Genomic DNA, 23,557 nt, shown 5'->3' on the forward strand with positions numbered 1-23,557 from the left:
AAAAAAAAAAGTGCCACATCATTTGAGACGCTCCCTACCATTGCTCATTATGACAGTTGATGGATAAATCAATGGAGGTCATTTGCCTGAGTGGACACAGCCTAGCCCCAGAGATTTTCTTAAGACTCCATGGCATAAACATCCAAGGTGTCCGGCGTTTTTCTTCCCCTCACTTTCAGGTTTAACTGGGTCATTCCATGGGAAAATATATAAACGAGGGAAGCTGCCGGCCTCCTGAAGTGGCCCTAAAGCATTTTCTAATCAACTTTTATTCCTCACCAAGGTCTATTAATCTAGGAAGCAGATACTTATCCTCATGCTGATTTATCCCCATATAAATGAGGTGACATATGGATTGGATTAAGCATTGGCTTGGTGTGGGGTTTATGGTTAAGGTTTATTATTTGAGCCGGGCCTTTGCAGATATAACGGCAGCTCCGTGATGCAATGCACACTTCGCTTCACCTGGCTTTATGAGCAGTGTCCACATGTGAAAAGCATCAAGGGTCAGCTGCCCCTTCCCCCTCGACTGACCCATCCTGATACCGACTGTACAGAGCATAGCAGGGTCGTCACCAGATGAAGGAGATAAAACTGACACCGGACTAGTGCGGCCACACTGTAATCTCATCTGGAAGACCACTGGATCAGCCACAGGTTTAATTAGGCCGAACATGTTGATCCATCTGGGAAGGACATAAAACCTGCCCTGAAACCAACCGCCACCAAACAGCCATTGACTGTGTCTGCTGAGTTACTGCAGGGATAAAGTTAGGTGTGTGTATTCTGGTACGGAAAAACATTAGGTCACGTGGTCACATGGGGCTGCCTTGAGGGGCAAAGTGCCAAAGAATGAAAAAGAAAATGTAAATATATAAATCTGAAGAATGCTAAACATAATTAATGTCCAATTCATGTTTGGATTTTTTAAACTTAAGTCATACCTTGATTTCTAAATATCATTTATTCATTCATTATCTGTAAACGCTTATCCAATTCAGGGTCACGGTGGGTCCAGAGCCTACCTGGAATCATTGGGTGCAAGGCGGGAATACACCCTGGAGGGGGCGCCAGTCCTTCACAGGGCAACACAGAAACACACATTGATTCCTAAAATGTAATTATTAAAGAAACATGGGCGACACGGTGGCCTCCGTCACACAGCTCCAGGGTCCTGGGGTTGTGGGTTCGCGCCCTGTTCTGGGTGAATGTCTGTGAGGAGTCTGCATTGCGCAGGGCAAAGTGAAACCTCAGGCTGTGTTTTGATGACTACAATGAATTTAAATTCAATTTGGCTCCTTATGACTGTTTAAGTAGTCAACCTCATCAGACACAGCAGTGCTGCTGGCCTGAGAATAGTGTAGTGTAGGAAGCAGGACCCAGTACTTACCTGTCAATCCAGTTTGACTGCAGTCAATCAGATACTATATTTATGTTGTCATTCATTAAAAAAAGTTAAGCCAATCGCCAGAAATTGCTGGGTCAGAGCCTACCTGGAATCATTGGGCGCAAGGCAGAAAAACACCCTGGAGGGGGCGCCAGTCCTTCACGGGGCAACACACACTCACACCTATGGACACTTTTGAGACACCAATCCACCTACCAACGTGTGTTTTTGGACTGTGGGAGGAAACCGGAGCACCCGGAGGAAACCCACGCAGACACAGGGAGAACACACCACACTCCTCACAGACAGTCACCCGGAGGAAACCCACGCAGACACAGGGAGAACACACCACACTCCTCACAGACAGTCACCCGGAGGAATCCCACGCAGACACAGGGAGAACACACCAACTCCTCACAGACAGTCACTCGGAGGAAACCCACGCAGGCACAGAGAGAACACACCACACTCTTCACAGACAGTCACCTGGAGGAAACCCACGCAGACACAGGAAGAACACACCACATTCCTCACAGACAGTCACCCGGAGGAAACCCACGCAGACACAGGGAGAACACACCACGCTCCTCACAGACAGTCACTCGGAGGAAATCCACGCAGACACAGGGAGAACACACCACACTCCTCACAGACAGTCACCCAGAGGAAACCCACGCAGACACAGGGAGAACACACCACACTCCTCACAGACAGTCACCCAGAGGAAACCCACACAAACACAGGAAGAACACACCACATTCCTCACAGACAGTCACCTGAAGGAAACCTACACAGACACAGGGAAAACACACCACACTCCTCACAGACAGTCACCCGGAGGAAACCCACGCAGACACAGGGAGAACACACCACACTCTTCACAGACAGTCACCCGGAGGAATCCCACGCAGACACAGGGAGAACACACCACATTCCTCACAGACAGTCACCCGGAGGAAACCCACGCAGACACAGAGAGAACACACCACACTCCTCACAGACAGTCACCCGGAGGAAACCCACGCAGACACAGGCAGAACACACCACGCTCCTCACAGACAGTCACCTGAAGGAAACCTACACAGACACAGGGAAAACACACCACACTCCTCACAGACAGTCACCCGGAGGAAACCCACGCAGACACAGGGAGAACACACCACACTCTTCACAGACAGTCACCCGGAGGAATCCCACGCAGACACAGGGAGAACACACCACATTCCTCACAGACAGTCACCCGGAGGAAACCCACGCAGACACAGAGAGAACACACCACACTCCTCACAGACAGTCACCCGGAGCAGGACTCAAACCCACAACCTCCAGGTCCCTGGAGCTGTGACTGAGACACTGCCTCCTGCACCACCGTGCCGCCCATATGAAATAACAATGCTAATTATTTCATTATGAAATTTGAATTATAATAAATACATGATCTAATGGGAATATATATAAATAAAACAAAAAATAAATAAAACACTTCTTGTATCGTTCAAAACAGAAAGCATCTTTTAGTGTACAAAAAACAGATGATTCCCCAATTTACATGATGGTGTCCACTGATGAGCTACTGTCTCTGACTTTACGTCAACACGGTGGACCAACGAGGGAGGAGTGTCTCACAGAGTGGACAGAGAGTGGACACAGGGTTTAAAAACTCCAGCAGCCACTGCTGTGTCTGATCCACTCTACACCAGCACAACACACACTAACACACCACCACCACGTCAGTGTCACTGCAGTGCTGAGAATGATCCAGCTCCCAAATTCAACCTGCTCCATGGTGGTACCGTGGGGGTCCAGACCATTGAAGAACAGGATGAAAAAGTGCCAATAAAGTATGCAGAGCAACACATGAAGTGTAGAATGTAAAACATGATGTGTTTTTTGTTCGTTTGTTTTTGGTAATGCACAGACTAATGCTTCAGTGTGGGTGTTTAGCTCTGGGTGAGGCACATGGACCTCCCAGGTTTAAGACAAATCCATCCCCTCCCAAGATGAATAGTGATTGCTTTGTCAGTGCATTTTTCCCCCGCTAAAGTCTGAAGGTCTCAGCCAGTGTGACTTGTTTGTATTGTTAATCAGCTACGGCCTGATGATTTTAATTAATATGATTCTGCCTACGCCTGAATTCATTTTGCATCCGTTTCCCCCCACACCCCCCAGAGCTATGCGCACATCAATAGGAAACTTCAGCACAATCTTCGTTAAAGCGAGCTGCCTATAATTGTGCCACGTTTGAACAAGGCCTTCGTGGATTCTAAGACACAGAGCTCCTCTCACACTGACGTTAGTTACACAATCAGTCGACCTCAGATCAATATCGGGGGTCTACATATGACTCTGATGCCCTTTTGGGCTTTCTTTAAGTGGGAAATGACGCATGCACACACACACACACACACAAATATATAATCGATGGTCACTGTTATGTAAAACATGTAAAAGAGTAAATTTACAGAAGGAAAAAAACCGGCAATGGAAGTTGAAGCTAAATGTTTTATTTCAAATCATATATATATATATATATATATATATATATATATAGCGTGGGCCATTTATATGGATACACCTTAATAAAATGGGAAAGGTTGGTGATATTAACTTCCTGTTTGTGGCACATTAGTAGATGGGAGGGGGGAAACTTTTCAAGATGGGTGGTGACTATGGCGGCCATTTTGAAGTCGGCCATTTCAGATCCAACTTTTGTTTTTTCAATGGGAAGAGGGTCATGTGACACATCAAACCTATTGGGAATTTCGATGAAAAACAACAAACGATGGTGTGCTTGGTCTTAACGTAATATTATTCTGACCACTTATAAAATGTGTTCAAAGTGCTGCCCATTGTGTTAGATTGTCGATGCAACTCTCTTCTCCCACTCTTCACACACTGATAGCAACACCGCAGGAGAAATGCTAGCACAGGCTTCCAGTATCCGTAAAACACACAATTGTTTTTCTTGTGAAATTCCCAATAATTTTGATGTGTCACATGACCCTCTTCCTATTTAAAAAACAAAAGTTGGATCCAAAATGGCCGACTTCAAAATGGCCTCCATGGTCACCTCCCATCTACTAATGTGCCACAAACAGGAAGTTAATATCACCAACCATTCCCATTTTATTAAGGTGTATCCATATAAATGGCCCACCCGGTATATATATATATATATATATACACACACATACAGTACCAGTCAAAAGTTTGAGCACTCATTAGTGATTGGTGGAATAAGGCTGTTCACTGTATACAGCTGTGTACCACCCCCTACCTCAGCACAACCCCAGTTACGGTCTCAAACACATTAAGAAGGAAGCGCTTCTACAAATTAACTCTCGACGAGGCCACAGCTGTTCACTGAAAACAGTTCCAGGTGATGACCTCATGAAGCCGACTGAGAGAACGGTGAAAGTGTGTAAAGCTGTCGTCAAAGCAACAGGGGCCTACTTTGAAGAAGCTAAAGTATAAAACATATTGTGGTTTGTTTAACGCTTTTTGTTTACTAATTAATTCCATATGTGTTCCTCCATAGTTCCTTAATGTCATCTACATTCATTTACAACGTAGAAAATAATAAAAAACAAAGAAAATTCATTGAATGAGATGATGTTTAAACTTTTGACTGGTGCTGTACATTCACAGCATGCGGAAAATGACCCAAAACAAAGGAAACCATCTGGAAGAACCATCCCTGAGTGTCCAAACATTTGACTGGTACTGTATATATATATATATATATATATAGTTGTGGTGTGGTAATATAACTGCAGTGCTGAAAATGATGGACCTCTGTGGTGGTGCTGAACCGTTGAAAACAGTAAAATATGGGTAACAAAGTATGCGGAGCAACAGATGGACGACAGTCTGTAATCGTAGTAATTATAAAGTACAGATTTATGGTCAGTGGAGCTAATAAAATGGACAACGAGCGTAGAAACAAAGAGGTGGTTTTATTGTTATGGAAGTTTTATTGCATATTTTCCATCCCTTTGCTTTTCACGACTGTTTTTCTTCTGATCTATACGTGGTTCTGTGAGACAGCAGAGATCCTTTAATTAACGCTAGCAATCAGATGCTGCTGTAGAGACAACAGGGCACACAGAGAGTAAACCACACACCCCTCTCTCTCTCTCTCTCTCTCTCTCTCTACGATATGCTCTTTCTCTTTTCTGTCTTCCGTTCAATGTTTCCTGACATTACGCCTCTAGAGCCTTGACTAATGCAAATACCAGGGGAGTATTCCTCTTTGAGCTCTACACTCTCGCCTCTGTTATTTCTCTTTCCCAGCGCAGACAGAACAAAGCCCATAAATCATATCATTACACAAGCAAAACACAAGCAATACGTATAGTAGCTACAAGGACAGTGAAGTCAAAACACAGGGCATAAGACAAAGCCTCTGCTTGGGTGGCAACCGTGGCCAAAACAGGGACAGGCTAGGGACCAGAAGGTTGTTGGTTTGATTCCCTCCCGCAAACAGAGGCAGAGTGAAGTACACAGCTCTTTCTCCTCCCTCAACATCCATGAACATGGCACCTAACCCTCAGCTTCTCCCTGGGTGCTGGGATGGCTGCTAACTCCTCTGGATGTGTGTGTGTGTGTGTGTGTGTGTTCACCGCCACAGTGAAATAATAATGAAAGCGAGTTTAGGTTTGAGTTTTTTTGAGGCAAATGATAAAATGCTCTGCTCCTGGGCTCCTGTGTTTCATAGTTTTCTTGTTACAGCTCAGTTCTGTTCACACGGATATCGTCTTAGTATTTGGGTCAATTATTTTAAGTTATGAATATTGAATTAAGTTAGACATCAATAACATTTACTCTAAAGACTGGAACGTATCTATTTAACACCCCCTATGACTCCTGTATTCATTATAGCTTCTGCAGCTATAGTGTGTAATGTTAAATGCATAATAAATGTTATGTGCATTCTGTCTGTTAGTTCATGAACTTAATATCAATATTTATACACAACGCCACCTAGAATCCATTTCATTTTACTGACGGCCTATTCTTTATCAGTCTGCTTCATATTTCAAAGCTTTCATTCAATCTATGAGTCTTAAAGACAAAGGGGGGACATTATTTCGTCAAAACACCACAAGGATCAAACCCCACAGCAGAGTTCTCCCTCTCTCTAAACACCCCTGATTTCAGCGCCTGTTCCTTTAAATGATAACGAGCCACTTGCTGTTCACCCCGACCCCGAGCGCACAGCAGTGAGGAGCGAGGAGCGTTTTAGCCGTTTTAGCTCTGTTCTCTTTCTTCTCCGTTTTTTCTCAGTGGTCTTACTTCTCAGCGGTCGTCGTGTCTATTTTGTTGCGTTTAACCCCGTCTCTGCGCTCTCACACAAGCGTGGGTCCAGCGCTGTGATTGAACAGACTCAGACGAGGGGGTGGAACTGTTCTGCACTTGATGTTTTCAGGCTTTGGAAGTCCACAGACAAAGGGTTGTGTGGTCTTATTTCACAGCGTGTGGGTTGATGGGCTCCAAATCCCCAAAGTAATGAGCACATGCACCGAAAATGTGATTTCCACTTTAAAACTTCCGCTACAAGGCATGGCACACTTTGCAGATTGACTGGACAGTCCATCTGAGGCGTACGCATCCTTATATCATCTTTTATTAAGAAATACATGTGATGATCATTTCCTTTGAGGCTCTTTTCTATCAAGTGTGATGCAAAAGAGGAATCTGTTTATTCATGTTTTCGCGTAGGACTCCATTTCCTATTCCATTTTCACTTTGAACCGGCCAAGAGTAAACAGACTCTCAAGGTCCTGTTTAATCAGGACGAATATGAATGAGAAGTCTCATTAATAGATAAAAGACAGAAGGAAGCATTAAGGCAGGCCGTTAAAATAAAAGCAAGTGTATCTACATCACTTGGGCGAGGAGAGATATCTGACGGTGGAGTTCTGGAAGAACCTTCCTCAAGAAATGTTACGCCTCCTCTGAGCCTCGGAACACTTAAGTATGCAGAGGATGGGGGTGGAGGAGAGGTAGAGAGACAGCGAGACACTCAGAGTATTTCACACAAATGTATTCAACGGTAGTCATATAAGGAGATGTTTGCAGCGAGAGCAGGCCCTAATGGACGACTAATAACTCAGGTGCCTCTGTCTTTGTAAATCTCACTTTGTGGATGGCGCCGAGTGGCAGCAGCCCCTGGCGGGGAAAAGGAGTGGTAAGTGAAAGGGGGAATAAACAGCTTTTTGTATGCATCACAGCAAAACAATATGCAACAGAGAATAGCTGTGTTTGCTGTTCTGCTGCGATTGTCCGGCTCGGCTCGGCTCGCCCAGGCATTGTTCGGCGCTGGAGAGCCAGAATATCAGCAGCGAGTTGCTTGAGTAGACAATAAATTGAAAGGTGCCACAAGTGTGTGTGTGTGTGTGTGACAGAGAGAGAGGGTGTGTGTGTGTGTGTGTGTGTCTAAGACGGATAACCTAATGCATCACAATTGCAACAGCGCAATCAATCCTATTCTCTAAAATATTACGTGAACCCCGCTGACGCTTTTACTCGCAACCAACAATTTGCCATTACGATCGATCACAGTGTCAGAACAGTGCACTCTTCATGAATAAGTGATCGCACGGGGTGGGGAATTGGAGCTTTTGGAGTATTTGGGGGCTTTTGGGCTGCCATCACGGCCTTGAGCCCTTGGCATTCAATCCATAGGTCACTTAGGTCATTTCATTGATTTGTGATTTGTGTCATGTGCATAATAAAAATACCAGGTCTAGGTTTACTGACGTAATTACAGGACAATTGTGTACAATCATTCAGTCACTTGCACTTGTGGACAATTTCACACAGGCAAGTTACATATCAAAATGTATTTTCTGGATTGTAGGAGGCGGAACGGTTCAGTGGGTAGGTGTCGCAGTCACACAGCTCCAGAAACCTGGAGGTTGTGGGTTTGATTTCCGCTCCGGGTGACTGTCTGTGAGGAGAGTGGTGTGTTCTCTCTGTGTCTGCGTGGGTTTCCTCCGGGTGACTGTCTGTGAGGAGTGTGGTGTGTTCTCTCTGTGTCTGCGTGGGTTTCCTCCGGGTGACTGTCTGTGAGGAGTGTGGTGTGTTCTCCCTGTGTCTGCGTGGGTTTCCTCTGGGTGACTGTCTGTGAGGAGTGTGGTGTGTTCTCCCTGTGTCTGCGTGGGTTTCCTCTGGGTGACTGTCTGTGAGGAGTGTGGTGTGTTCTCTCAGTGTCTGCGCGGGTTTCCTCCGGGTGACTGTCTGTGAGGAGTGTGGTGTGTTCTCCCTGTGTCTGCGTGGGTTTCCTCCGGGTGACTGTCTGTGAGGAGTGTGGTGTGTTCTCCCTGTGTCTGCGTGGGTTTCCTCCGGGTGACTGTCTGTGAGGAGTGCGGTGTGCTCTCTCTGTGTCTGCGTGGGTTTCCTCCGGGTGCTCTGGTTTCCTTCCACAGTCCAAAAAGACACGTTGGTAGGTGGATTGGCGACTCAAAAGTGTCCGTAGGTGTGAGTGAATGTGTGAGTGTGCGTTGCCCTGTGAAGGACTGGCGCCACCTCCAGGGTATATTTCCGCCTTGCACCCAATGATTCCAGGTAGGCTCTAAACCCACTGCGACCCTGAACTGGAGAAGGGTTACATATAATGAATGAATGAATGAATGGATTGTAGGAGGAAACCCACACAGACACTGGGAGAACACACCACACTCCTGACAGACAGTGACTCATAACCAAGACCCCTAGACTCTGGAGCTGTGTGTGTGTGTGTGTGTGTGTGTGTGTGTTTGTGTGTGTGTGTGTGTCTGCCCAATTTCTATATGGGAAAAATAATAAGATTTTCAAATATCTTCACCATCCTGTTGTAAACAAAATGTTTCCGAACCTGAAACCTTTTGTTCCGATGTGAAACATTTCTGTTGCGCTTGAGCGCCTACCCTCAGCTCGCCCACCACCTGCTGTTTACTTTCCTCTAAAAACCCATGCACTGTCATTCTCAGTGTGTGACCGCCATGGACAAACTCCTGTTGCCACAGTCCAACTGCAGAGACAGAGGAGAAGTGACAAGATTCTGGCGTTTCAGACGTGGCATGGAAGTGAACTTCTCCACCCCAGTGCGGACATTTCTCGTCGAGCAAACTGCTCTGAAAACAGGCTGTACACGGCTTTGTTGAGGAAAGCTCTGTTATGAAGCACAACAGCTGTGCAACACTAAGAACAAACCCTGTGGTTGGAAAGTTAAAGGTATCCTGGGCATTTGGAGCATTGTGCAATTCATCCTAACCCTAAGAAGCATGGTGAAGGCAGTGTCATGACTTAAACATGCTTTGCCACCTATAAAACAAGAGATTATAAACAGAGACAGCTACAGGAAAGGTGAAAAGACATGTCCAAGCAGCTGTAAATGAAGATGGTAATTTATAGGTCAGTGACTGAGGGAGAAATTCAGGCAGTCAGTCGTATCTGAAGAAGATGTAAACAGCTCATCTGTGTGTAGTTTTACTGCAGTCTTCATACGTGTCCCACTCTGCAACAACAACACAGCAGGTAAAAATGAAAGCACTTGAGGCAATCCTATGGCACAGGCACATTTTTATAATTTAACTGGTCCTGACAGACTGAAGTGTTGCACAGATGCAGCAGAGAGAGAGAGAGAGAGAGAGAGAGAGAGAGAGAGAGAGAGAGAGAGAGAGAGAGAGAGAATAGTTTCACTGCTGTCAGTGACTGTAACTCACTCAGTGCTGGAGTGTTTGGTTTTCAGTACAGTTTAGGAGCAGATCTCTACAGAGAGAGAGAGAGAGGTTTCACATTATTCATGCAGTATTTGATATGTTCATATAGGGATGCCTGGGTGTATGCATTTATACTTAAAGTAAGTCAACAGAGTGTTTAATTCTAAGACATTCTGTGCTGTTTACATTGATCCATTCATCATCAAACCTTCAAAAAAAAAGCTATTGGACAGTTTTTTCTTTAATAAATGTGTAATAATAAAAAGGTAAAAAGCTAGACCAATTCTGTAAAGCAGTTTTGTGACAACAGCAGTTGCTATATACATATATTTTAATTGATTTGTTCATTATAGTGCACAGTTCTGGGGTACAGCCATTTTGTAATGGAAACAAACATGGTCAGATTTCTGTACTCATCAGTAGGTAGTGTACAACTGATGTACTCTAGCAGACGGCAAATACCCAGAATACACTGGGCGTAATACAGAGCTGGTGCAAGTAAATAGCGTTCATTTTCTGTAAATGCTTTTCCGGTTCATGGTCAGTTCAGGGTCGCGGTGGGTCTGGAGTCTACCCAGAGTCACTGGGCGCAAGGCAGGAACACACCCTGGAAGTGACACCCACACCCACACATTCACTCACAAACTCACACCTATGGACACTTTTGAGTCGCCAATCCAACTACCAACATGTCTTTTTGGACAGTGGGAGGAAACCCATGCGGACACAGGGAGAACACACCACACTCCTCACAGACAGTCACCCGGAGGAAACCCACGCAGACACAGAGAGAACACACCACACTCCTCACAGACAGTCACCCGGAGGAAACCCACACAGACACAGGGAGAACACACCACACTACTCACAGACAGTCACCCGGAGGAAAACCATTCAGACACAGGGAGAACACACCACACTCCTCACAGACAGTCACCTGGGGGAAACCCACACAGACACAGGGAGAACACACCAAACTCCTCACAGACAGTCACCCGGAGGAAACCCACGCAGACACTGAGAGAACACACCACACTCCTCACAGACAGTCATCCGGAGGAAACCCACGCAGACACAGGGAGAACACACCTCACTCCTCACAGACAGTCATCCTGAGGAAACCCATGCAGACACAGGGAGAACACACCACACTCCTCACAGACAGTCATCCGGAGGAAACCCACACAGACACAGAGAGAACACACCACACTCCTCACAGACAGTCACCCGGAGCGGGGTTCAAACCCACAACCTCCAGGACCCTGGAGCTGTGTCACAGTGACACTACCTGCTGCACGCTTCTCTGAACGAACTCGGACTACGGTGGTGAAGGAACACAATCCTAGCCACTAGACCACCAGGGACCTCCTGAATTAAGTTCCCTATAATAGTACACTTTATAGTGAGTGATGTAGAGATAGTGAGTAGGGCGTCATTTCTAGCAGAGATTTAGGGCTTTATCTCAAGTGCAAGGATGCAAAGAATGAACATGGTTTATACAGAATTATGTTCTCGAGAAGAGCTTTCGTGGGAAGTCACGTTGGCTCCAAAATGGCTCCATATTCATGATTGAGGGCACTATTGAGTGCGTCACCATTTTTCTGTGTGCTCACTACATGAGCTGAATGTGCACCAGGATGCATTATGAGTTTCTTTGTTACTAATCAATGGTGTCTGAATTCATTTGTGTGTACTATTATATAGGATTAGGGAGTCATTTCGGTCACGACTGAGAAACCGTGTGTCGAAATTGTTGCCTGTTTACTGTATTGTGCACTATACTGAGGTTTCCGCCATTTTGAATTAAAAGCAGTGTCCGAAATCATTCACTACCCTCCTGAGTTCAGTTCACTATAATAGTGGGCTGCACGGTGAGTAAAACAGGGAATAGTGAATAGGGCCATTTCTGACACAGGGACAGATCCCAGAACTGAGCTAATGTTATTAGAATGTTATTTTTTGAATGTAAAGCAGATGCATTTTCAACCTGAACAACAAACCACTCAGAAGTAAGTACCAATACAGCAATAAAAATCAAGACAATGGTAAAATAGATTGATAAATGGGTGGATGGATAGCTGTGTTTGCTGAGGGCATGTGCGTATGATGTGCTACAACTTTGTAAATTCATAAAAAAATAAACAAAATCCTGAGTTTAACAGAAATGAACAGTAGAGCTGTGTGCCCCACGTGCCTCAAGTGGGTTTACTTTTATCGTTCTCACGTGCAGAGGGCATCGGTAAATGAGCACCCACATCTGGACACATGACCCAGATGTCCAAGATTGGCCAGATGCAGATTGAGCAGAATAAACAAGTCAGAGGCCAGCTGTGATCTCGATTTCAAACAACTGCAAACCTTAAAACAAATAGATCCTATTCTTTCATTTGATTGGCTGAGCCATGTGTTGATTTGTAAAATGCTGATCTACACCCAGCTATTAAAGTGTCAAGCTGTTTAACCTTAAATATACCTCAGCTGTTCAATCTTTGGGTGCATGGCAGGGATACGCTATGTTTGTCAGTCCATCACTCACTCACACGTTCACACCCATGGACTATTTCACACACTCACTCTGTTTACCCACTAACACCTCTGCTACTCGGCTGCAGCCTGAAAGCCCCGCCCTGCAAGTTGACAGGATTGGTTCCTTAGGTTTATGACGTCAGAAATCCTGACTCTCTGAATCCGTGTTTTGAGACTGACCACTTATTTCACACAGGCTATGTCTTCTACCATAAACACCACCACATACACACACTGTTTTGGACAGTGTTTTTTACAACGAGTGGAAGAGGAACCCAGTTCCTTTGTAGCACCTGAATGATCCAGTTTATGCTCCATGGAGCGGGTCCCCCACACAAGGGCAGCCATTTTGAAAACAGGTTTAGAACAATATCTCTGATCCATCCAGTTCTCTAGGTGTCAGTATAATGGATGTTTCTTAAGGTAAGGAAGAGTTCTTGAAGAAAACGAGAGACACAAGTGTTAGTCACTCTCCTTAGGATGAACTCTCCTTTCATGCCACAGTTTGGGGCCTGGTGACCTGAGTGTCGTTATGAGAATAGATCTAGAGGCCTGACAGCCTAATAATAAAGTCTCCCCTTTTAGACGACTCCAGCTGAGTTGCGTTTATACGCTCTTTATGTTCTGAAAACGGCAGCGAGCAGCCTGCATCTGCAGCGTCCCAGAACAGCGGCTGAAAGTGGGGCTAACTCACGGCAGTCAGAGACAGGTGTGTATATTACACTGACCTTTCTCCAAACTGTGCTCCGAAGCTGTAATGAAACTGCTCTTGCTCCCAATGCATTATTTAACTGACTTCTCCAGCAATACTTCCTTATTAGAGCAGGATAAATCTCACTGCCTGTTCGAATTTTAAATCGAGTAGTTAACCAGACGTATTAAGATGAAGATTTTCAGCGTTCACAATGTCATTTTTATCCTTTTCTGATTTTGTTTTTGGCGGCACGGTGGTGCAGCAGGTAGTGTCACAGTCACACAGCTCCAGGGGCCTGGAAGTTGTGGGTTCAATTCCTGCTCCGGGTGACTGTCTGTGAGGAGTGTGGTGTGTTCTCCCTGTGTCTGCGTGGGTTTCCTCCGGGTGACTGTCTGTGAGGAGTGTGGTGTGTTCTCCCTGTGTCTGCGTGGGTTTCCTCCGGGTGACTGTCTGTGAGGAGTTGGTGTGTTCTCTCTGTGTCTGCGTGGGTTTCCTCCGGGTGACTGTCTGTGAGGAGTTGGTGTGTTCTCCCTGAGTCTGCGTGGGTTTCCTCTGCGTGACTGTCTGTGAGGAGTGTGGTGTGTTCTCCCTGTGTCTGTGTGGGTTTCCTCCGGGTGAGTGTCTGTGAGAAGTGTGGTGTGTTCTCTCTGTGTCTGCGTGGGTTTCCTCAGGGTGACTGTCTGTGAGGAGTGTGGTGTGTTCTCCCTGTGTCTGCGTGGGTTTCCTCCGGGTGACTGTCTGTGAGGAGTGTGGTGTGTTCTCCCTGTGTCTGTGTGGGTTTCCTCCGGGTGACTGTTTGTGAGGAGTGTGGTGTGTTCTCCCTGTGTCTGTGTGGGTTTCCTCCGGGTGACTGTCTGTGAGGAGTGTGGTGTGTTCTCTCTGTGTCTGCGTGGGTTTCCTCAGGGTGACTGTCTGTGAGGAGTGTGGTGTGTTCTCCCTGTGTCTGTGTGGGTTTCCTCCGGGTGACTGTCTGTGAGGAGTGTGGTGTGTTCTCCCTGTGTCTGCGTGGGTTTCCTCCGGGTGACTGTCTGTGAGGAGTGTGGTGTGTTCTCCTTGTGTCTGCGTGGGTTTCCTCCGGGTGACTGTCTGTGAGGAGTTGGTGTGTTCTCCCTGAGTCTGCGTGGGTTTCCTCTGCGTGACTGTCTGTGAGGAGTGTGGTGTGTTCTCCCTGTGTCTGTGTGGGTTTCCTCCGGGTGAGTGTCTGTGAGAAGTGTGGTGTGTTCTCTCTGTGTCTGCGTGGGTTTCCTCAGGGTGACTGTCTGTGAGGAGTGTGGTGTGTTCTCCCTGTGTCTGCGTGAGTTTCCTCCGGGTGACTGTCTGTGAGGAGTGTGGTGTGTTCTCCCTGTGTCTGTGTGGGTTTCCTCCGGGTGACTGTCTGTGAGGAGTGTGGTGTGTTCTCCCTGTGTCTGTGTGGGTTTCCTCCGGGTGACTGTCTGTGAGGAGTGTGGTGTGTTCTCTCTGTGTCTGCGTGGGTTTCCTCAGGGTGACTGTCTGTGAGGAGTGTGGTGTGTTCTCCCTGTGTCTGTGTGGGTTTCCTCCGGGTGACTGTCTGTGAGGAGTGTGGTGTGTTCTCCCTGTGTCTGCGTGGGTTTCCTCCGGGTGACTGTCTGTGAGGAGTGTGGTGTGTTCTCCCTGTGTCTGCGTGGGTTTCCTCCGGTTGCTCTGGGTTCTTCCCACGCTCCAAAACCACACGTTGGTAGGTGTATTGGCGACCCAAAAGTGACCGTAGATGTGAGTGTGTGAGTGAATGTGTCAGTTTGAGTGTTGCCCAGTGAAGGACTGGCGCACCTTCCAGGGTGTATTCCCGCCTTGCGCCCAATGATTCCAGGTACACTCTGGACCCACCGTGACCCTGAACTGGATAAGGGCTACAGATAATGAATGGGTGGATGGATGAAAGATTTATAACTGTCCTTAATGAAGGTTCCGAATGGAAACGAAGGTGACCTCTGACTTTTACACAGTTCTGTACATTATGCCTAATGAGTCCAAAGTGGAGCAGGGGGAAGAATCAGACGAACGCTATTTAACACCAGCTATAAACATTAGACTCAAGCTTTAAGGGGAAACTAGTGACTTTAAGGTGCAGCAGGGGTGCCATGTCTGAAAGAGCTGCTGCATTTATGGTAAACACGAAAAGCTATTTATTTAACCCTAGGTGCAATTTTGTTTTATATTTACGTTGAGTTGGTTAAAAAAACAATAGATAATAGCACAATTTGATTATAAAGGGTGGGTAAAGAATGAAATAAATATCTAAGGGGCCAGGGTGGGGCGAGATGTAAATCAGGTACCTCTAGAGCGGCGGTGAAGCGGCCGGCTGCGAGGGCGTATTTCTTCAGCCGGTAGTGTGCGTCGGCATCTTGTAAAGCCACATCGAGCCATTTGTCAATTTGAGGCAGAAAGCCGAGATTAGGTCCACTCTGAGGCCCCACTGTTTCACTGCTTTGACACATTAATTGTGAGGAGGTGGAGGCTGGGGGCCCGGGAGCTTGTGGGTAATGTTCTGTTCGTCACCGTACACTAACTTCTTCTCGACCTCCACCAGGCTTTTTAAAGAGATGCGTGACAGCGGAGGCAGGGGGTTCTGTTCATTATCCGCCCCCACAACTCCATCCAGCCATCCGTCTCCTCTCCTGTAGCCGGCCGTCTCTCTGGCTCTCCTCTCCGACCCGCCGCTGTCTCTCTTTCTCTTGCTCTTTTTTCTTCTCTTCTCCCCCGGCGCCGCTGTCTGCGAGGAGGCCTCTGTTTGTTTCTCTGCGTTGTCTTGGCTTGGGCCGGCCTCTACTGTCTCCTGCGGTCCCTGGAGCTCCGGGTTTCCATTACAATCTGCCATGATGCGCCTGAAAGAAGATTGCGGATTTGAAGTGGAAGCCACGCTCGCTGCAAACCGACAAAGCTGCAGAACCTCTGACTTCTCTGGGCAGAAAATGATGGCCTTTAAGGAAAGCACAACACAAACAAACAACTGAGGCCTGCTCAGTTGACTTTTCTTTTTTTTTCTTTGTTTTAAACTGAACTCAAATTTGACTTTGTTTCCTCTTTGTAGCTCAGGTCTAGGTTTAAATAGGCACACAAATTTCTTACACTCACCCAGTCACTCACACATGTGCACTGTCTCATACATTCACATACTCAATAAGGAAACTGGGGAGACAACTGGGTAAAAAAAAAAAAAATCATTCATTCATTATCTGTAACCCTTATCCAATTCAGGGTCCCGGTGGGTCCAGAGCCTACCTGGAATCATTGGGCGCAAGGCGGGAACACACCCTGGAGGGAGCCCCAGTCCTTCACAGGGCAACACACACACACACACACATTCACTCACACCTACGGACACTTTTGAGTCACCAATCCACCTACCAACGTGTGTTTTTGGACTGTGGGAGGAAACCGGAGCACCCGGAGGAAACCCACGCGGACACAGGGAGAACACACCACACTACTCACAGACAGTCACCCGAAGGAAACCCACGCAGACACAAGGAGAACACACCACACTCCTCACAGACAGTCACCCGGAGGAAACCCACACAGACACAGGGAGAACACACCACACTCCTCACAGACAGTCACCCGGAGGAAACCCACGCAGACACAGGGAGAACACACCACACTCCTCACAGACAGTCACCCGGAGGAAACCCACACAGACACAGGGAGAAAACACCATACTCCTCACAGACAGTCACCCGGAGGAAACCCACGCAGACACAGGGAGAACACACCACACTCCTCACAGACAGTCACCCAGAGGAAACCCACACAGACACAGGGAGAACACAACACACTCCTCACAGACAGTCACCCAGAGGAAACCCACGCAGACACAGGGAGAACACACCACACTCCTCACAGACAGTCACCCGGAGGAAACCCACGCAGACACAGGGAGAACACACCACACTCCTCACAGACAGTCACCCGGAGGAAACCTACGCAGACACAGAGAGAACACACCACACTCCTCACAGACAGTCACCCGGAGGAAACCCACGCAGACACAGGGAGAACACACCACACTCCTCACAGACAGTCACCCGGAGGAAACCTACGCAGACACAGAGAGAACACACCACACTCCTCACAGACAGTCACCCGGAGGAAACCCACGCAGACACAGGGAGAACACACCACACTCCTCACAGACAGTCACCCAGAGGAAACCCACGCAGACACAGGGAGAACACACCACACTCCTCACAGACAGTCACCCAGAGGAAACCCACACAGACACAGGGAGAACACAACACACTCCTCACAGACAGTCACCCGGAGGAAACCCACGCAGACACAGGGAGAACACACCACACTCCTCACAGACAGTCACCCAGAGGAAACCCACACAGACACAGGGAGAACACAACACACTCCTCACAGACAGTCACCCAGAGGAAACCCACGCAGACACAGGGAGAACACACCACACTCCTCACAGACAGTCACCCGGAGGAAACCTACGCAGACACAGAGAGAACACACCACACTCCTCACAGACAGTCATCCAGAGGAAACCCACGCAGACACAGGGAGAACACACCACACTCCTCACAGACAGTCACCCGGAGGAAACCCACGCAGACACAGGGAGAGCACACCACACTCCTCACAGACATTCACCCGGAGGAAACCCACGCAGACACAGGGAGAACACACCACACTCCTCACAGACAGTCACCCGGAGGAAACCCACGCAGACACAGGGAGAACACACGACACTCCTCACAGACAGTCACCCGGAGGAAACCCACGCAGACACAGGGAGAACACACCACACTCCTCACAGACAGTCACCCGGAGGAAACCCACGCAGACACAGAGAGAACACACCACACTCCTCACAGACAGTCACCCGGAGGAAACCCACGCAGACACAGGGATAACACACCACACTCCTCACAGACAGTCACCCAGAGGAAACCCACGCAGACACAGGGAGAACACACCACACTCCTCACAGACAGTCACCCGGAGGAAACCCATGCAGACACAGGGAGAACACACCAACTCCTCACAGACAGTCACCCGGAGGAAACCCACGCAGACACAGGGAGAACACTCCACACTCCTCACAGACAGTCACCTGGAGCCTACCTGGAATCACTGGGCACCAGGCGGGAACTCACCCTGGAGGGGGCGCCAGTTCTTTCACAGGGCGACAAACACTCTCGCATTCACTCACACCTACTGACACGTTTGAATCACCAACCAGAGAAACCCACGCAGACACAGGGAAAACAAACCACCACACATCCTACCCTTGCAAGTAAATTATTTTATATCTAATCTCCCAAGAAAGTTTAATGATAACTACATTAACGTCTGATTTTCTTGGAAATGATAAGAACTAGAGTCGGGTTTTCACACTGTACTCTACCTCACTGCGTTCTTATCCAAGGACAGTGGGACAAAGACTTTTACCAGCGAGGTTAAATAAAACGAGAATATAAAATGTACAAAATGCACAGCCCGTAGTGGAAATCCGTCATGCTTTTATTCCGTGAACAGGTTAGTGACTGAATTTTAATTGAATGCTTTCAATATTCAAGGTGTTTTTTTTCCTCCTTTTATAGTATCACTTTAGTTTTTGTTTACTGCCAGAGGACAACAGAGGCAGAACATAGATCATGAAAGTCCACTCAAGTCGATCGCTTATTCCTGTCTGTCCTGATATAGAGGAGAATTGCCTGTAATTAGTGTGCACTTTCAATTTGTTCATGCATAATATGATTTGCCACATCCATTCTGTGACCTGCCAACAATGAGCTGTTTGTGAGTTAGCTACCTTCAGCCCAGAGAATTCAAAGAAATGTTTCAAGCACCAAAGAGAGTTTTGAATACATACGGCATTGCTGTCGTGAGCGTCCTTTAATTAACAGATGAGTCTCGAAAAGATGGCTGCTGAAATAATATGAAGTAATGAAATATAATTAAAAAATTAACCAGTAATGGTGCAGTTCACAGAAGCTCACAACAATGGATGCTGTAAGGAAAGAGCACAAAATCCAATCTCTGTAATATTGTAATCATGTACCATCTCTCTCTCTCTCCCACACACACACTCACACTGTCTCTCACTCTGTCTCAAGATATGTTCCCAAGCTTTAATGATACCCAAACAATCGAGCACTGACCACAGTGTAATAACTCTCTCTCTCTCTCTCTCTCTCTCTCTCTCTCTCTCTCTCGCTTTCTCTTTCTCTCTCTCTGTCTCTCTCACTTTCTCTCTCTCTCTCTCTCCTTCTCTCTTTCTCTCTCTGTCTCTCTCTCTCACTTTCTCTCTGTCTCTCTCTCTCACTTTCTCTCTCTCTCTCTCTCTCTCTCTCTCTCTCTCTTTCTCTCTCTCTCTCTCACTTTCTCTCTCACTCTCTTTCTTGCTTTCTCTCTCTCTCTCTCTCTCTCTCTCTCTCTCTCTCTCAGCTCTGCTCCAAAGGTTCTGCTCTTGGGAACCCTCTCAGAGCTGATTATGAAGACATTTCCAAGGTTTTCAGCTTCATCGAGTCCAGGCTTGTTGTCTGCTTCCTCCGAATGAAGAGGCCTGACCCTGCACTGCCACATTCTCACAGGTAAAAAACAGAGAGTACAGCACAGCCCACGTCACACCAAGCATTCACACGCATGACCTCACAAATCACTTCTGTGACAAGAGCTCGTCACTCAGAGATGGCAAAAGCATATTATTCCAAGTGTCCTTAATGAACAAAATGGATATCATGGGAGTGTTCACTCTAAGAGCCATAAACATATGTATGAAGCAGCTGCACATGAGGCTGAAGTCATTATGCTCAGTGCCAAGCAGGAGCTAGAAGGTTGAAAACCCCTCAGTATGGGTTAGGGTTAGTATGGGGTCATCAGGATGAGCTGGAGTGGCTTTTGTGAACTAATCATCCATCATAAGCACTCACTAATGCTCTTACAATGCAATCAAATCATCACAGGCGAAAGTTTTGACCTGTTTGAACTTGGCAACCCAAGTATATTGACCCTAAAGTCATGTGCAGCTGTTTCAGAGCGTCCCAAAACTTTTCCTGAAGGCTTTTCTAAATGGAGTTATGAAGTAGCTTTAGTTTTTGGGTGAAGAAAGACGCCTGAATCCCATCCTCATAAATATTCCATGCTCTATAAATCTCCATCTCCCACTTCACATCATTCTACCACCCTGTCACCACCCTCTCTTCCATAACTGCTTTCTCCTGCTGAGTGACAAGGGGGTCCGGCTTCTGTGCTCATCAGCAAAGCCTCACAAAAACTCCTTCCCAACCTCCTCAGAGTTCAGCTCAGGCACGGTGGCGCAGCAGGTAGGTGTCGCAGTCACACAGCTCCAGGGACTTGGAGGTTGTGGGTTTGAGTCCCGCTCCGGGTGACTGTCTGTGAGGAGTGTGGTGTGTTCTCCCTGTGTCTGTGTGGGTTTCCTCCGGGTGACTGTCAGTGAGGAGTGTGGTGTGTTCTCCCTGTGTCTGCGTGGGTTTCCTCCGGGTGACTGTCTGTGAGGAGTGTGGTGTGTTCTCTCTGTGTCTGCGTGGGTTTCCCCCGGGTGACTGTCTGTGAGCAGTGTGGTGTGTTTTCCCTGTGTCTGCGTGGGTTTCCTCCGGGTGACTGTCTGTGAGGAGTGTGGTGTGTTCTCCCTGTGCCTGCGTGGTTTTCCTCTGGGTGACTGTCTGTGAGGAGTTTGGTGTGTTCTCTCTGTGTCTGCGTGGGTTTCCTCCAGGTGACTGTCTGTGAGGAGTGTGGTGTGTTCTCTCTGTGTCTGCGTGGGTTTCCTCCGGGTGACTGTCAGTGAGGAGTTTGGTGTGTTCTCCCTGTGTCTGCGTGGGTTTCCTCTGGGTGGCTGTCTGTGAGGAGTTGGTGTGTTCTCCCTGTGTCTGCGTGGGCTTCCCCCGGGTGACTGTCTGTGAGGAGTTTGGTGTGTTCTCCCTTTGTCTGCGTGGGTTTCCTCTGGGTGACTGTCTGTGAGGAGTGTGGTGTGTTTTCCCTGTGTCTGCGTGGGTTTCCTCCGGGTGCTTCGGTTTCCTCGCACAGTCCAAAAACACACGTTGGTAGGTGGATTGGCGACTCAAAAAGTGTCCATAGGTGTGAGTGAATGTGTGAGTGTATGTGTTGCCCTGTGAAGGACTGGCGCCCCTTCCAGAGTTTATTCTCGCTTTGCGCCCAATGATTCCAGGTAGGCTCTGGACCCACCGTGACCCTGAACTGGATAAGGGTTACAGACAATGAATGAATGAATAATTCAGAAATGCGTCAGATTCGGATTCAGTACAAGCACGTGTCCACTCCTAATTGTCAGAATGACATTTTCAGTTGTCGACTCGAGAACATTGCGTATCATACGCGGGGAATGAAAACACGTCCAGTGACTCCCAAGATGTCCCTGCCGCTTGCCATCATCAAAATGCAGCACGGAGCAAACGCGGTGTTGAGATTCGCTCTTGGAGAGACGAACAGGCTGAGAACATTAAGAGGAAATCGCGAGGACCAGAGCCATCACTATGGAATCGTAGAGATGGAAAAGTAAATGACATGAAGCTTAGCCCATCACAAACAGCTCTGATAGCCATTTCTGCCTTTGGAAAGTGGAGGAAAATGTCTTATCAGTCTGTGTTTAAAGGAGGCAGATGGGATGGAGGGAAATATCATTCGTTATGTGCAACTTAATGGAGAACGTTCACCTGAAATGGAGCGTTCTCAGAGTCAGCCCACGCGCACTGCCACTCTTTAAAAAGCACTTAAGAACGAGCCGAGCACCAGTCAGAGACGGCCTGCTGATGCTGAAAGAAAATACATCTCAGACCGTAATGTAGCTTCGTTCACTGGCACTTAATTCATTGCTCTCACATTCCTACTGTTGTTGTTTTTTTTTATCACGTTGTGAAGGTCGAGAAACATGTGGACGATTCGGTGTCAGAGTTCCTTTAAAGTCACTTTCCAAAGCTTTTCTAAACCTGACCCCAAAGACCAATTTAATTATATGTGCAATATAATGTCTGAATGTCTCCTGAAGGCCAAGAGCCACATGGAGGCGTTTTCAAATGATCCAAGCAAGCAAACAAAGTGTGGGCAAACTGGTCATAGCTCATGTGTGTGCAAAAATACGGCCAAATCGTCCTAAATGTTCAAACCGTCCCAAATTACTTGGCGATACTTGGAGAGTGAATCCCATTTTGAGTGTCATCTTGTCCCTGGGAATTGAGTTAGAAGATGTAGTGGTTAAAATCATCTCCTACAAAATGGAACATCCCTTTAAGAGCCTGATACCTCATCAACAAAAAAGGGCATCGCTACATTTCCAGGCTGCTAGCGGCGCTCTGTATGCAGCTCTGCCAGTCTGCAGTGATATCAGAGGAGCTGCTGGACTATGTCAATTTAAGGCATCATACACCTTCAGAAGGTATAGCGTTCCCTCTGGATTCACCCTAACCTTCAATTCCAATAAGAACTGTGGCGCCCTACCCTCAGGGAAAACAGTGGGGTAGAGCTAAGTGCTGGAGGCGAGGGGCCAAATGGGATTCACCCTTAGACTTACTGTTTCAAAGAAAACAAACAACAAATATGTCCCTACAACAAACACAATGGCAAATAAGTGTTGGCCCCATCATCAGGAGATCCCTGGTTCAATCCCAGGTTATGTCTCATCCCTCTGAGGCTGGGAGTCTTAAGAGAGCAGAAATGGCTTTGCTCTCTCTGGGTGGGTGGGATGGCCCCATCCTTCCCCTCATTAAACTGCATGATGCCAGCCTGCATGGGCATCTGTCAACTGATGTGAAAGACCTGGGCAGTTGGTGCCCTCCTCCCCTGACCTCCATTAAACTTTGATGGGCTTTAGATTTGACATCATTTGATATGCATCTTTCAATCTCCTCTAGTGCGAGGGGCATAAAGATCCCAGGGCCCCATGTATTTCCTATCGCAGTGATTAGGTTCTGGATCCGGGCCTGCAGCCTGCCAGCATACGTCTAGCACTACGTCTTATTCATAGTTTGCCTGGGTGTTGTTGTCGTCATCTCATGTGACTCACAGCTGCCTGCTAAGCAGGGCACGGAGCTGCAAGTTTTCTCAAGCGTCTCAACTTCGCGCTGTCTGGAAGAGCGCACGCTCAAAGACTCCTAAATTCCCTCATGGCTGGTTCCTCGGCTTGTACGTTTAGTTGGCTGTGTCTTAGCGCCTGGCACAGAATAAGTTGGTTGTTGAGCTCGTCTGTGTTCCTCCTCTGTACCCTTCTCACAAGGAACCTGCTTTGAGCACGGT

At 47.4% G+C, this 23,557-nt stretch overlaps 1 protein-coding gene across 1 annotated transcript in view; it reads left to right on the forward strand.

Annotated features, from left to right (window-relative positions):
• Positions 1-9,372: 9,372 nt before the first annotated feature.
• LOC136671398 (spermatogenesis-associated protein 16-like) overlaps positions 9,373-23,557 on the forward strand; it is a 58,619-nt gene continuing 44,434 nt past the window's right edge. Inside the window, exons 1-3 of the mRNA XM_066647063.1 lie at positions 9,373-9,517; positions 12,088-12,101; positions 19,736-19,881. Coding sequence (XP_066503160.1) covers positions 9,373-9,517; positions 12,088-12,101; positions 19,736-19,881 — 305 coding nt within the window. The remainder of the gene's footprint in view (positions 9,518-12,087; positions 12,102-19,735; positions 19,882-23,557) is intronic.

This window comes from Hoplias malabaricus, chromosome 16 (genome assembly GCF_029633855.1).
Source record: "Hoplias malabaricus isolate fHopMal1 chromosome 16, fHopMal1.hap1, whole genome shotgun sequence".
Taxonomy (NCBI): domain Eukaryota; kingdom Metazoa; phylum Chordata; class Actinopteri; order Characiformes; family Erythrinidae; genus Hoplias; species Hoplias malabaricus.